Below are 16133 nucleotides of genomic sequence, written 5' to 3' on the forward strand. Positions count from 1 at the left end.
CAATGTGAGCATGGATGGTTATTTGGTGACTGTGTCCTGTGGTTGGGTAGCAAACAGTCCAGGGTGTATCCAGCCTCCCGCTTCAAGTCAGCTGGAATCAGCTCCAGGGATCGAAAAAAGATGGCGAGATTAATACGCCATTGGGAATGCGAGACGGTCTAACAAATGTTTCACCCAAATGTTTAGAATATCGAAATGTCAAGTGAACACAGTCTGCAGTCTTGGACCAATTGTTTGCTGGGTTGGCATGACAAAATACCAGCGTCCATTTTACCCCGTCAAGTGTCAAGACTTCCAAAAATCTTTTGTCAAGGTTCCGGGACCAGTGGCGGATTTGATTGGCCCGGCCTCTGGGATTAGCGTGAATCACCGTTAATGAAGTGTGTGAATGAGGCCATCTCACCGTCTCCCGGTGACAGCATCGGCCCATCCCCGACAAGCCCTCGGGGGCCAAGAGACACATTTAGAGGACCTGCCAGGAGATATTTGAACCCACAACACTATGATCCGCTTGTGTCGTGGAAACCAAACCCAGAGTGTAAACAGACTGGAGGTGATTTAGAGATTTGGATCGATGTCTCGCTTGTCTGTTTTGCTCGTGCGTTTTGTAGAGCTGGAGCACAGAGGTGACAGGGTGAGCTAATGGCTGGATGTCAAACAATTAGAGTGGAGGAAGCGGCAGAAGTGACTACACTATTCCACAAGGAGGAAGCCTGCAATGATCCCCGCTGTGATTAGCAGATCAGGCATTCAATAAGCAGCCAAGTGCTCTCCTGTAAAGGAGCAGTGGTTCTTGCTCTCTCCTGCCACGGGAACCGCAAATCCGCTTAGGAAGGATTCTCCGTGATGCCGCGACATCCGTTTTCTCACATCGGGTTCCTGAGCATCAAGGTGTCACGACGTCTGCCAAAGCACTCGCGGGCTCAGCCTCACGTGGAAACGTACACGACGCGTTCGCCGGCTGTCCGACCCGATTAGCTCGTATTATGTTATCACACAGCGGAGCGTTGTCTCCGGCTTCGGGTGCCGTCAAAGCTGTCAGTCCTCACGCTATTAAGACAGCTGCTCTCGGCAGGCCATTGTTCGCTGGGGGGACCCGACGGGTCCTGAAGAATCTTTATTCAGCCTCGAGGGGGCCGCCGTCCTGAATGGGAGCTGCCAGTGTCATCCTCCAGCCATGGCATTTTTATGGCATAGCCGCCATACGCGCGACGCCCTCCAGCCGAGCCTCCGCCGTACGGGTGGGTGGGTGGGGGCTTTAGACAGCAACTGTCGCTTTCCCCTTCGACGCATTATAAATTACCTGAAAGGGGATACTTGAGTAAAAGTACAAGTTCCTCAGAAAATAGAAAATAACTGTTGGGAGAAGTTAAAGTCGCTTTGGTGAATATTCAAGTAGAAGACAAAGTATATGACTTTCACCGAAATAAGGTCAGTTAACTGAATTCACCGGGTTGCACGAGAATTTTTGAATGCGGAGATTTCTGTCACTTAGTTGGAAGAGGCATGTTACTCTGTTTGAAGAATCTTTCACTTCAATGTGTGAGAAAAATTGCTTCAAATCGGTAACATTCCGACCACCTTAGAGGTCCCCACTTGGTCTTTATTTATGTGAGTGGCACAGACATCAGCTGCCACTTCCATCTTAAATTTGACTCATCTTAATATCACCCCCTGAAATGAGGCAGACCCCCCTCCCCTCCCCCCAATTCCACTAAAGTACAGTGACAAAGTCCTTCTACTCCTTCCCATGATGAGGCAGCACGCGCTTCATGGCGGAATTCACCACCCCTGGGGGACGAAAAAGCGGATGGGCAAGACAGAGACTCTTGGCCTGCTTTAACCTGTCACACCTTGACGCTATTGTGCACAAAAGAGGCGCGATTACTCAGCAAGCGGTTGCACCGCTGATCACAGGCAGGACGATTATGCCACTCAGAGTAGGGTGGAAGTGGGCCCGAGGCTTTGTGGAAGTGTGCGCGTGTATGTGTGTGCACGCTCCCATGCCGCGCCGCCTAACGAGAGGGCAGGTCAGCCATTAAATGGGCACTAATGCGGGAAATTGGAGGCCATTAGGCCCTCCTTTGTTGTGGTGCCTCTGTGTGGCTTTGGCTGGAGACAAGAAGACCTGATTAGCTCACCACATGGCGACAGAGCCCTTCGGGGAGAAATATGCGGACCATTTCATGCACGCTGTGTACGGGCCTTGGCTTATTGTGGAGAGGGCATCAAAATAATGTGCCCGGCGTTAATAGTAGAGTTAATTCAGCTGGCATAGCCTCCTAATGATTGACATGATGATTTGCAGGTCGCCTTTGAATAATAAAGGCAAACAAACCCAAAGTGACATTTTCCACAAATGTGATGAGCTTGTGGCTTTGTGTCAAATAGGTGTGACAAAAGATAGGTTTGAATTTTAGCACATGATGGGAAAATAAAACAAAACTGAACATAAAAAGTACATTAAAATGTATTTCACATTAAAGCTAAATGAAAAGTGTCATGTCAATTGTATTTTTCATAGAAGTTGCATACAATTGAACTGTACTTAAAAATATACTGTACTGGATTAAAAAAAAAACGCATGGCTTGCTACAACCATCATTCGAATACATTCAATTATATTGTTAATGTCATCAATTGTATTTCAGTCATGTTCTCATGCACCACTAGAATATATTTTTATATATTTTGTACAAGCTGATTTGTTGACGCTTGTGTAAATTGTAACTGTTTATGAATACTTTGTAACTGTGTTATAACATAGCTATTTAAAAAACACAATGGAACTCCTTTATGTGTGTATTTATTTATAATTCAAAATGATAAATTAACTGAAAATATTAATTAAAATAGGAAAAATAAGATCATTGTATGCGCTTGAAAAAGGCAATTATATAGTTGCCAAGTAAGCAAATCACACCATGAAGTGAATGTTGTATCATTTGAATTACATTCTAATTAGTGCAGAGCTCAGCGAAAATGGCATGTTGATTTGGAATGCTGAATATGAAGAAATGCCTCCAAGATGAGGCACTTATCGTGAATTATGCGACTAATTATTGACAGCATAATGATGGTCATGTTTGCAGGGTTGTAACGACCCCACACAACAATGAGCTCCCGGAAAACCGCAATTCTTTGTTTAATGATTCGTGGCAATCTCTTTTACATGAGTCTTTATTTGCATGCCTCTCATCACCATCAGACTACTTTCTTTCTTTTTTTTTTTATCGCCCACTGACAAAATGATTGCTTCAACCTCAGTCAACATGAGGGCCTTCAATTATGAAATGAAAAATGAGAACAAAATAAAAGATGCTTTGCTAACAGGGCCAAGTTGATGAATATTTGTTGATTAGTTGATTAAATAATCTAGTTCCACCCCAAATTCTTATGAATATGAGGTCATAATTAAAATTAGGTGTTGAAAAATGCATGCGAATGCGAGCTAAACAACAGAAAGGAGCATTGCTTTTTTTTTCCAATGGTAATATAATTAAAAATTACACTCTATAATCTGTGCACTATTTTCTTATCTAAACTTGTGGTGCAAAAATCTGTGCTTTATGTTTGCCAAAAAAAGTACCCGTACTACCTGCAGCAAAAAAAAGGTTTCAGTTGTGTAGAAAATTCCAGCTTGGGTAAGAATGCACACGGTTGAACTATTTAAAGCAGGGGTGTTAAACTTATTTTTGTGGCGGGACAGATTTTAATGAGAGTTTCCCTGGGAGGGCTGTTATGATTGAAACCATATAAAGAAGTTAAGAATAACAGTTTATTCACCTATTGTTTAAGTTACTGTAATGTGGAGTTTCGTAACAAGAACATGCTTACAGTGTCACTCTTACTAATTACAAATGAGAATTTGAAATTTTGGTCATGGAAGTTGACATCTTTGATTTGCTTTCGCGGGCCACATAAAATGGCGTGGCGCGCCAGATCTGGCCCCTGGGTCTTGGGTTTGACACGTGATTTAAAGAAGAAAAAAAAATGCAGTGCGTTGCCATGTTACTTCAAAATCATACCTTCACTAATAAGATAAGAAAACCTTTATTTGTCTCATAATGGAGAAATTCCCAATTTACAGCAGCACAATTATGAAAGGGAGAAAGTAGAACAAAAAGTATATAAATAAATGTAAATATAAAATATAAATTAAGCAATTAAAAATGGGTGAGTGGGGGTGAGTTCAGGTTTTCAGGTCCATCTATTCAATAATACGCGTATTGGGAAGTATACACGTTCCAGTTACCATGACAACCCAATTTAATGTCATTTACAATCAACAGGATGTGTTCATATGAATTCAAAACACATTCAACAAGGAAACATACTCCCGTCACGTACAGGAAATTTTGGAACAGCCAGCAAACCTCTCATGTTGCGTTAGCAGTCGCCTCTTCACTGACTTACTCTTTAAAATGCCTTTTTTCTTTCTTTTTTTTCTTTTTAAATCATCCCAAAGACAACAAATGGCCTGTTAGTTTACATATTTGAGTGAAGCCAGTTTGCGGACATGCAGTCAGAATGTCAATTTGTGTCTTTAGAACAATTTGCGGCTGCGACCAAAGTCGCTGAATTAGCGATGTTATCGCGGGTGTGATGAGCTTAACCTCAACCTCCGCTTCTGCGCCTTGAACGCGCCTCTAATTACCAGAGAGGCAAGGCCAATCCAAGGCTGAGGTCACTCCGCAGAGGCTGGGAAAGACACTCATTAGCCAGCTTTTTCCCGGCAAAAACATGTTTCCCGAGAACTCGCGGCAAAAAGAAACTACTCGATCAACATCTCGCTATCCCGTAAAATTTGCCACTTGGCAGCGAAAAATTGCACCGGGTTTTTGTTTGTTTGCTTTGTCTTTTGCAGTCCTTTCAATTAGTTGCAGAGTGCATTGAAGGAGCTGTTGAAACCCATCGTTGAGCTCATTCAAATTTAAAGTCTGCTAACAGAATCGGAGCTGGCTGCATGTTGATCAGTGGTGCCCAACCACCGGGTCGTGGACCACCCTGGACCGGGGCGCCGCGGACCGCACAGATTAAGGGAAAAATTAAAAAAAAAATTATTAAAGAGAAAAGGAAAAAATATATATTTTATTAATGTATTTTTACATCCAAACATGTGATGCACATATTGCCAAGATGCTAATGGTCGCAGTCACGTAATGCAAATATTAAGAGAGAGAGAAAAAAACCCCAGCACATATATTCCCGTATCCAAAATACAATTAAATCAAGTTCAACTAAATTACCTTGAATTCTAATCAAATACCACCTGACACAACATGACATGTATGAGAGGCTTTTTTTCCCCTCAAATATTCGTGTCTTCGAAACTACAAATATGTCTCAACGTTATTGTGTGAGGGTTGATCATATACGGTACCGCCGGTTGTGGAATTGATTGCATCATTACGCCGCAGGCAACCGAATAAGTGGATCTCCCGTCGTCCTACCGATGAAGACATAATTAGATGTATTTTATATGCTGCGTTGACGTAATGTCTCCAAGTGGTTGGAACACTTAATACACCTTTGTTCATGCCAAAGATAACAATGTCTCTGTGAAGACAACCTCTCTCTGAATGACACCAATGGGTGGAGCTAGACGCACACTGCAGCCTTTCGATTGGTCAACAGAAAATTGGCTCTTTTATGTAACAATGGAAAACATGACATGCAAGACAACTTGTAGTCCATCCCAGTGGACAAAAGGCAGACGAGCCCCCTGACTGGTTGACAGTCAATTGCAGGACACATGGAGACAGACGCGCATTAATAGTCACATCTGTGGTCACTTAGTGCACTCACAGAATTTTTTTGCGGCCAATTCATGAAATGTATTTCGATTGCACATAAAATTTCCATCCATTTGAATGACTTAAATTTGAACACAAAGAGGCCAATACATTTTCCGTGCTGTACATTTGCCTGTCAAGTGTAAATTAGCCGATCAGCGAGTATAAAAAAATGATAAGCGATCATGGATCCGATCACACGATGGACTAATCTATCCAACGTATACAACTTGCTAAGAAACGTTAGATTATTAATGATGGCGGCATAGAAAGGCCCTGAGGTGGATAAGATTGTATTTGCTGTAATGTCTTATTCTCGCGGATCCGATCAGTAATGTACGTCATTGCTCGATCACTGATCACAAATTTTGCATAAAATTAGGTAAAGTCTAAACATAAATGAAACAAAGAGGTATGTCAAAATACTTAACATATCCAATGTTTTTTGAAGCATTAATGACATTCGTCCTGCATTGCACATATGTGATGCCACAGCAAAAATTAACTCTGAACAAATGCAGCTTGGCATGCTGGGAAAGAAAGTCCTTCTTGTTGTCATTTTCAAATAGTGTTAACAAACAGGTTGAAGAAATGACTGGTCGCTATTCGAAATATTCCTGTAGAGCTAACGCAAAGCAATTTCGCACCTCTTAACTAATGGGTCTTGGTAAATGCACAGCTTCCGACGTTTAAATGATATTCATACGTTTTAACCATTTCATTAGTTTTGAAATTCACAGTTTAATGCTAATTTTAAGAAATCCAAATAGGAAAAAAAACAGAATTCTAAAATTGTGTGACTTAGATCAAATTAAATAGCTGAAAATAGTTTAAAATAAACTTGGCCATCATCCATTTTGGCAATCACATCCACATCGACAGCGGGAAGGTCAGCAGTGAGGCCTTGTAAGGAATTGCCAAACAACCCAGGGCTGTCGCCCCTTGGTCAAAAATGAATAAATGAGCTACTGAAAGCAAGCAGGCGGTTCTTCTTCACAAGAAGCAACACGTCTCCCAGGCCGAGCGTGTCATCCTCACCGATGATGTGATGGCGTGAAATAGTGTTGCAACAAAGGCATGTCTGTGGCTACGAGTCTGATCCTTGCACAGTGATCACCTGCAGACAGGTTCGGCGCTGATTTTCGCCAGCTGCGTCTTACGGAGGGAACGGGGGCCATCTTGGATGTTCAATTCTTTTCAACACTGTGTCACAGATTATCTCAAAGATGTCCAAACATGAGGCCCGTGTTGTCTCAGGGCCTGCGCGGATTAGGCTTGTCTTGTTCGAGTCCAAAACGTGACTGAATGAAGGTCTTGTAGTTTTAGCTATTGTCTCGTGTTTATATACCACAAATGCTGCTTATGGAAACATTTGTCGAAAAGGGGACGTGTAATGGTAAATTTACCAATGGCGTTTTGCGTTGCGGCTCAAAATTTCAATGACAAAAAAAAAATAAAAATCCCGAAACTAACTCGGAAAACCCCCCGAAACAGTTCATATTTGGAAAACCGCACAAGTCTGATTTTATGGCAAAGATGCAGCAACATATGAGAAGTTCATTTAATATTCGAGACGGTATGTTTTTTAGATGATGTTTTAACCAAGTAGGATCTTTGATTACTGCATCGAGTGCTGCAAATCTGAAGCGCGAATATCACTATTCCGAGTGTAGCTACATGAAGGCGGTGCTCATAATGAAATTCGTGTTCATTTTTTTTTTGTTTCTCAATCGGCTGGCAACCAGTCCAGGGTGTACCCCTCCTCAAGCCCAAAGCTAGCTAGAATAGACTCCAGCTCACTTGTGACCAAAATGAGGGCAAAAAATGGATTGAGTGGCAATTCCAATGCGTTATTAGCATTCACTGAGCTAAAAAGCACTGTGACCGGTGGGTGTTTGCAGTTGTGTAACAATATCATAAGAGTTGTACATAATGTCCTGGAAAAACAAACAAAAACAAAAAACAAACTCCAACGGCAAATGATGTGATCATACAATGTATTTCTATTTGTTTTTGCTTCATGGGTCCACATAAAGTGTGAACAAAATAGTTTTTGTTCATTTGTGTGTCTATTTCATCCTCTGTTCCGTTGCAGGTGTTTTGGTTGCCTTTTTAAAATGTTGATTTATATGGTTTGAACATAGGTCGTAAAAACTGTTAAATTAAGTTAAAGAAGTGATTTCATGTTATGATATGTTCATGGTTCAGCTGCAGAAAACAGTTGAGCTGCAATCGGTCGTGAGCACTCAGCAACAGTGATGTCATTTTCAGGCAACAAAAAGTGGCAAAATGGCCACCCCCGAGAAAGCTAAAAATGGCTAAATTTTGCTGCTTAACTCAAATTCCACAAACGCAATATGAATCAGAATGCAGTGTTCAGACAAGTGAAGGTGCATAGAACATATTATTGTCAAGAACATTTAGGGGTTCACTTCCCCCTTTAAGCAACTGCACCTGTTAAGTTTCTTGACAGTCACAAATGGCTTTTTTTCCTTTTTTTTTGCTTCCGCAGCCTGTAACTGCAACCTGCACGCCCGCCGCTGCCGCTTCAACATGGAGCTGTACAAGCTGTCGGGGAGGAAGAGTGGAGGCGTGTGCCTTAACTGCCGCCACAACACGGCTGGACGCCATTGCCACTACTGCAAGGAGGGCTACTACCGGGACCTGTCCAAACCCATCTCGCACAGGAAAGCCTGCAAGGGTACACCGTCCCACTTTGCCAAAACACAATTTCTCAGAAGGCGTATATTCACTCTGCACTCTACAGCAGTTTTCCCCCCCAACTATTCTTTAAATGAGAAGAAAAAAAAAATCTGAACGCACACCATAACAAAAAATTCACAAAAATGGATATGAAGGTTAATTTTTCTCCCTGCCACGATCAATCACCTTGCATAGATAGCCAAACAAAGATACAGTGGTGTCGTTAGATACAAGTGTCCTGACTCACCTAACCACAAGTGGCAGCTATAATTAGTAATAATTCTTCAAAAATGAGGACTCAAGCTGCCACTATCAGCTGAAGGTTACTGTCAAACATAAAACCAAGGGAATTAAAACGAGATTTAGAATAAGAGAATTAGATCTTTTGTATTTAAAGCGACCACATAATCTCTGTAACATAAACGTTAGCATACAGCGGGACACTCCAAAGACACATAGGCTAACAATGAGCATCTACGTGGCAATGAATTTAAGTAACGGATATCTGAACACAAATAGTGCAGCAACACATGTAGGCAAACCATATCACCATACTCACAGGCACACGGATTATTCTTTATTGTCTGTGAATGAATCAGATTACTGACGCAATGAGAAGCTCGAGAGAGGAGCTGAGCCTACAGTCCCGTATATCCGTATGCTGTCTTAGACTGCACTCTGATGGCAGCAGCACAGTGGCCATTCACTTGATAGACAAAACGACTAATTCTTTTCTTTAATATTTCTTTATGTAATTACAATATGTTCGTAGGAAGTAAAATATCATTGAGTGCTATATTTCTCATTCAAAAACATATTTTGTTCCTGTTGGTATGTTGTTTTTTTTTGGAGGGGGGGTTTGGCCCGGTTGATTGGCATTTCCATTCATTTCAAATGCAAAAGATGAGTTGACATGCAAGTGAGTTTCAAGCATGATCAAGCAGCGAATTCAACTTCCTTTCAAAGGCAAGTAACTGGTAATATGAAATAAATTACATTTTGGAAGTAACTTGCCCAACACTGCTCTTTTGATCGAAATAAGTCATTGCGGAATTGTAGGCTGTTTTACTTTATTACCCGTTACTTATTGTGACCTTGGATTGCGATCTTGCACTCGACAAATACATCACACACAGTATTTTTGAAAAAAAAAAAAACTAAAACCAATCCTAAAACTAATAGAACTAAACCAAAATGAAGCATTAAAAAAAAACTAATACAAACTAATGAACTTGCTCTCAAAACTGCTTCAACTAAATGATTTTTGTTTTTGTTTTTTTTAGGAAAAACAAAATCAAAACAAAAATGAAAACTATATTTGAAAATTCCAAATTATGACAACCTGGCTCCGTACCACATGTCTGACAGACCGGTCCCGGTCCGCGACCGGCCGTTTGGGGACCACTGCTCTGGAGTTGTAGATTAATGACAGGAAATGGGGGAGGAAGCGCGGCATCGCAACATTCCTGAGCCTTGTCTCGCCCCCATCTTCCTCTGTCAGCGGAGATGAGTTGGAGGTCTGCGGGGATGGCGGAGCGAGGGCGGTGGAGTGGGTGTTCCCTCTTTTGACACTGAGTTATTTGGCTTAATTCGAGGGAAGGTGAGGGGAAGACAGGACAACCAAAGCAAACAGAGGAGAGGTGTGAAGTGATCGGCATAGCAAGCGGGAGGTCAATCGTGAGGGTGAAAGATAGGAAGGAATGGAAGGCGGCGGAGGTGGCGTGAACACGCCCCCACACAGGTGCGCTCGCCGCCTAATGCCTTCTAACCCTCAGCCGAGCTAATAAAGGTCAAAGTGAGTTTTCGCACCTTTCCTGTAGCTGCAGGTAAAAATAACATCAGAATAATCCCTGCGCAAACAAGCCAAGCGCTCCAAAACTGAGGCTCACGCACCCGAGGGACAGGCCCGCGTGGAAATATCAGCCGCGCACCGACAGCTTAAGCCCTGTTTTCCCATATCACTCGACAGGAAGCGAGTAAATAAAACAAGTCGACAGTGACAGACCTCAGACAGGCCTCTGTGGAAAGCTTGGCGTGGAAGTTCAGACTCGAGCCGCCGTTGACGCATGGAGATGTTTTGTGTTCTTTTGTGCTTCGATGTCAATTCCACACAACTATTCTGTGGCGTTGCGCAGAGTTCGGAATTTCTGCGAATAGTTTTCATGAGTTGCCATAGTTTGGCTGCAAGGTGGTGGGTTCTATATTCGTTGACATTGATGTGTTGACACGAGCCTCCAAGCACTTGTTTGGGAATTTGGTTCTTTCTCTCTTCATCATGCTGGGCGTTTTGTTTTCCCAAGGGTGTTTTGTTTTACACGGCTCCAGGGCACCGGAGAATTTGGTGGCTGAAAGTAGACTAAAATTTAGGTCAACTGAAATCATGTCGAGATATGCGCGAAGAGAGCGTAAAGCGATTTGAAAAAATAAAAATAAAAAATCACGGCAAGAACTGTGGTGTAAAATTTTCAGAAAACTGTTGTTTTAAACAGACCTTAGACAAACGACATCGAAATCGTCTAAACTAAAAATAAGATGGTCTCGCTTTCCACCCCTTGTTTGCCAAGTTGTCAACTTCTCAAGTGTATTTGAATTCCTGTTGAGAAGTATGAATCAAAAAAAGAGCATACATTTAAAATTAACCACAAAGGCTCATGAATTAAATTAACGGCCAAAGACAAAAAAACAAAAAAGAACATTCTCGCTTTACTTACACCGATTGTTAGTTAGTTTTGCAAATATAATATGTAGTTTTTTTGCAGGGGGTGGGAGGGGTAAGCATTTTCATTTATATTTATTTCATTAACACAAGATGTTCTTTTAATTTTAGTTTTATTTTGTTAATGTTTGTTAACTAAAATAGCGAGCTAGCGAGATATTTGTATTCTTTTGCATCAGTTTGACAGCAACCGACAATAGAAATCGAGTACATGAAGTCCATTCTAGGGCGGCAAAGGTGAAAACCTTCAATGGTAATACATGGGACTGTTTAGAAATAAAGTGGATTTTTGGAAGCAAAATCACATGTAAATTCATAAAAAAATATATATACTTTTACATTCGGCGAATGACTTTGATTTTTATGAATTTATTATTGCTTGCCTGATCGATATGATTTTCGTTTGCCCTACTCTTTTTTTTTTTTATAACTTGAGTCATAATATTCTAAAAGAACTTCAGTACAATTTGTTGTTACTCTACCCAACTCTATCGGTCAGTAGAATCACACGATTTCTCCCAGCCGATCAGTAAAGAAAGGTAAGTAGAACCTTAACTTGGATGATAAATAATGAGGACAAATGCCCCAAATCCAACTGTTATTTTGAAATCCTTTTTCAATGTTCACTGGTCAACTGAGGTCTAAACATGCCTGAGGTCTATCAGGTGGATTTATTTGTAACTGTATTCAATAAAGTGAGAAAAATGACTATGCAAATTCTAAATTCCAGTCACGTTTTAAAATGTGACAGTTGATATTAGATGTCTGCAATGCATTTTCCCACCTCATACATATAAAGACAAAAAAATGTCATGACAGCGAGCTCGCCAAGATGTTTTCAGCTGTTACCCCTCCTTGTCTCTCCTGTTCTAGAGAGTGAAAGCTCGCCACGTTTTTCTTTTTGTGTAATTTCTGGAGTTCCTCTTAGAGGTTTCTCCCAATCAAGACCAGTGCTAGTCATCTTAGCGTTCGAGTCTGATCGCTTTGCCTCTGTTAGGAAAGCTAGACAGGCCGCCGTTTTTGGCCTCATATCTGCCTAATCCAACTGGAGTGGCCATGAAGCTGAGCACACAGCCACTTAAGCGCTAAGTGGACACGCACTTAAAGCAGAAAGGCTCGCTCAACGTCCCCCAAGTATGTCGGTCGTTTGTCCAAGAAGTGCCTGCCAGAGAGTCATTCAATTTGTCATGCAACCGCAACGCGTCCATCTGGGGAAGTGGACTTTGGCCTCACCCGGACCGAGGTTCTTTATTTCCTTGTCTTTGGCCTGACATTTGTCTGAATTTACAGGCCTGAAGGCATGCTGGACGGCCATCCACACTGCTTGCAAAATAAAGTGCGTGTGTGCGTGTGTTGTTCCTCCTCTTAAAAAGATGGACTCAACCGAGCAATGATGGCAGTGACAGATTGGCCTGATAAAAACGCTAATAGGTGCAAAGCAGACTTAAGAAGTTGATAAGACGTGTGAACAGAACAAGTAGCCACACAGGGGTGGAGATAAGATTGGTTACAGGAGCTGAATCACAGGAAACACTCCAGATAAATGTACTACAGATAAAAGTGAGGGGCAGGGGTGGGGGGGGGCTGTTGTGTGTCCAACAAAATGGAGATCTCTCTTTCCAACTTGTGGATTATTTGCTTCATTTGCCAAACTAGCTTTAGCAAGAGCAAATAACCATGTTGAATAGCAGCAAATGCGGCGAGATAGAACTGGGAAAGAATTGTGAGATTGTCTTTGGAAATGAACCAATGAAAATTACAGATGGGCAATATTTCTGTGTGCCACATGCATGATAAGCCAAATGGATAAAATGTGCTTTCATGTAACTGCCTAGGAGACACAAATGGCACCAATTTGGTTGACTAGGCCACATAAGCATTACAAAATAATAAGGGATTCCTCTGTTTGATACATTTGATTTATCTAAGGGGAACCAATACATTTACGTTGTTATTTATAAGCTTATGCAGGCTAAAATGACAACCGTACATAGCTATGTAGTTGTTGGGTACGTGCATGACTTCTGTCATCTAAAAACGACAGTATTGATTTAAGACCTCGTAAACGCAACCAGTGGGGAACAAGCCTGCTTGTCACTAAATCATTTACACTCGTTAAACTTCTCTTTGAAGTGATGTCATTTGGACGTGTCACCATCGCTTACCTGTCTGTCGCACTCTTGGCTTTCTCAACTCTTTGACCATGTTGTTTAGCGAGGAGGCTTCTTCATGTCAGGCAAGGCAGACTTATTTTGGAGCATATTTCGGCTTGTTTCTTCCTCCAAACAAACCATGAAGACAAATCTACCGCTCTGTCTCTGCCTGCAAGATACATGTGCGCAGCAGAGCAGACATATCTGTGGGTGTGTGCATGTCCCACTAAGTGCATCACTACTGCTTTAAAAAAAAAAAGTTCTATTTGCCAAGATATTTGCACATTTGGATTATTTGGTAGCTTCGTGGATTTTTAAAAACATTTACCCACCCAAAGAATGCAAAATGCAGCTAGTTACACAAAAGCGCATCCCAGAACCTTTCTCAGTCTCTCTCACTGTGACACACGACAAAAAAAAAAAAAAAACCAACTATCCATGCAACAGTGTACTAACTTGATTCAAATGAATCTTTGTGCCAGATTAGTGCAACATTCTGTCAGAAAAATCTCATTGTATTATTTACATAACCCACACCTCTCTCCACTGACCAAAAAAAACAATATTACACCTTTATTCTAACACTTTTATCTTAATTGTCAAAATATATTTACATATTTTTTCTTATAATATTGATAATAAAAAGAAGAAGAAAAAGGAAGAAGTAGAATGCTCTTACCTTACACGTGTGGCTAACTGTATGCTAATGCTAAAAGTTTGTTTTCTAGCATCGACACTTGTAAGCAATATTCCTTCCAGTCGACTTATTCTTTGAACGTAAACTTCATCATGTCAAGAATATTTGACATTTTCAAAGCTGTCTGACCCACGGTTGCTGATGTAAGCGAAGAGTTCCCGAACCATTTGCTAAACTTTCAGGGATCATTATTATTCCTCACATCGGTGACACCATGTTGACAAAATGGCCGCGGTTCCGTTTTCCACCATGTAGTTGAGTGCACTTTTCTGCTGCGTGCATCCCTCCACCTGTCCCACCCCCTCTCCCCATCACCCAAGTTCACTTTCTCGTCATGTTATCTCTGTCGTGTGCGCGACCACTCACTGTGCCTCTCCTTTTCTTCCTGTGTTCCTCACAGCATGCGATTGCCATCCCGTGGGTGCCGCCGGCAAAACCTGTAACCAAACCACAGGACAATGTCCCTGTAAAGACGGCGTGACCGGTATCACGTGCAACCGCTGCGCTAAAGGCTACCAGCAGAGCCGCTCGCCCATTGCCCCCTGCATAAGTACGTGCAAACAGTCTTTATTACCATATTCATTTGTGTTCTTGGCAGGGAAGCGCTACGGCAGAAAATGCAGATTCGAATGCGAGGTGACTGGGAAACAGGAATTGCACACTTTCGTTCTCGTTCACGTTTCGATGTTGTAAATCTACTCAGGAGGAATTAGTGCCACAACGGAAATAAAAAATAGCGAGGGGGGAGAGACAGATGGATATGGGAATTAAGATGTCATATTAGGAAAATCGAATTTAATGCACTCGTTTAAAAATATATTACTGTTCCTGCTTTATCAAACGTGACAAAAATACATGAAAAAACCATCTTGAAGCATTTACAGCATTATTCTCTCCTTTCTGTGTGATATATATTTTTTCTCTCTGACCATTTAATATGTTACATACAATTTAATATACTTGTCTCGAATTTTTACAAACAAATCCTTTATTCCTGTAAAATTACAATTGCTTGACCAGAAAGACATTTTCTCAAATACAAATTCCTTTAAAATAATCATTATTCTTGTAAAATTACAGATTATTAAAATATATGGATATGACTTGTATGAAAAAAAAACATTTATTTTTATTATATCATATCTCCATCAATGCCTCCACTTTTATTCTAATATTTGTTTTAACTTCTGGAAAAATGCAATCTTTACTCACTACCAGAACTGATTTCATTTCAAGACTTAGAATTAAAAATTTGAATTTTCTTCCCATAACTTTTTATTTATCTTTTTTTAGCCCTTTCATGCACCAATAATGATCACCTGTAACCTGAAAACATGGTAAGCTGTCCACTGTAATAACCGCTGTCCCCGAAAGGGTTAAAATGCCATTTCTTTACCAATCATGTCTGGAAATATTTGTTTTCTCACTTTGGAAAATATAGAGTGTTGACTTATAAATACATAAAACAAAAATGAAATTTAAAACTTAAATTTTGCCTCGGCTTCCAATATTATGAATTTATTTGAATAAAAACCAAAACCAAAAAAAGCGTTCCTTCCTGTGCAACAAAGCCTGTTTGCAGCAGAAATTCAAAATTATTGAGGTTTTTCTAAAAATAAAAATAAAAGACAAATGGCTAAACATTGTTTTTGGTGAGACTTTGTCCCTGGAAAAAAACAACAAAAAAAAACCTCCAACACTTTAATGTAAAACTGTAACTTTGTTCCCTTGAAATAACTTTTCCTCTAAATCAACCTAAAAACAAATAAAAAACATTTTTTAATCAACCGGAAAATATGTTGGAGAGAAGCCCTCATGTCGAACAGATGAATCACCGCATTCATGTCTGATAAAAATCGAGGCTGTGTTCACCAGCGCACAGCTGCTTTGCTACTCTTTCTCTTCCTCCGCACTTTGATGGCTGCGGTTTCACAGCTTCGTTCTTTTCTCCCCGCTTCTATCTTCTTCAGCATCCAGCTCCTTTGCAGATAAGAGGGCCGTGTTTCACGCCTGCTTCCTCCCCCTGTAAGGCAAAACGTAACCGCAAGGACCAATGGAAATTTGAACAT

General features: G+C 41.0%; 1 protein-coding gene and 1 long non-coding RNA gene across 3 annotated transcripts in view; one reads left to right on the forward strand and one right to left on the reverse strand.

The window, feature by feature from the left end:
* The window catches only part of ntn1a (netrin 1a), a 44485-nt gene that overhangs the window by 14927 nt on the left and 13425 nt on the right, over positions 1-16133 (forward strand). The window contains exons 2-3 of one of the 2 annotated variants that reach the window (XM_086119206.1): positions 8308-8496; positions 14465-14614. In XM_086119206.1, the coding sequence (XP_085975332.1) occupies positions 8308-8496; positions 14465-14614 (339 nt within the window). The remainder of the gene's footprint in view (positions 1-8307; positions 8497-14464; positions 14615-16133) is intronic. The other variant, XM_086119207.1, reaches the window with a different exon arrangement.
* On the reverse strand, positions 13229-16122 carry LOC147200125 (uncharacterized). Its single transcript, XR_015101735.1, has 3 exons — positions 15937-16122; positions 14431-14501; positions 13229-13536 (listed from the first exon to the last, which is right to left on the reverse strand). It is a non-coding gene; the product is annotated as an uncharacterized LOC147200125 (long non-coding RNA).

Source organism: Hippocampus guttulatus, chromosome 9, assembly GCF_054856545.1.
Source record: "Hippocampus guttulatus isolate MCC_2025c chromosome 9, RoL_Hgut_1.0, whole genome shotgun sequence".
Classification (NCBI taxonomy): Eukaryota; Metazoa; Chordata; class Actinopteri; order Syngnathiformes; family Syngnathidae; genus Hippocampus; species Hippocampus guttulatus.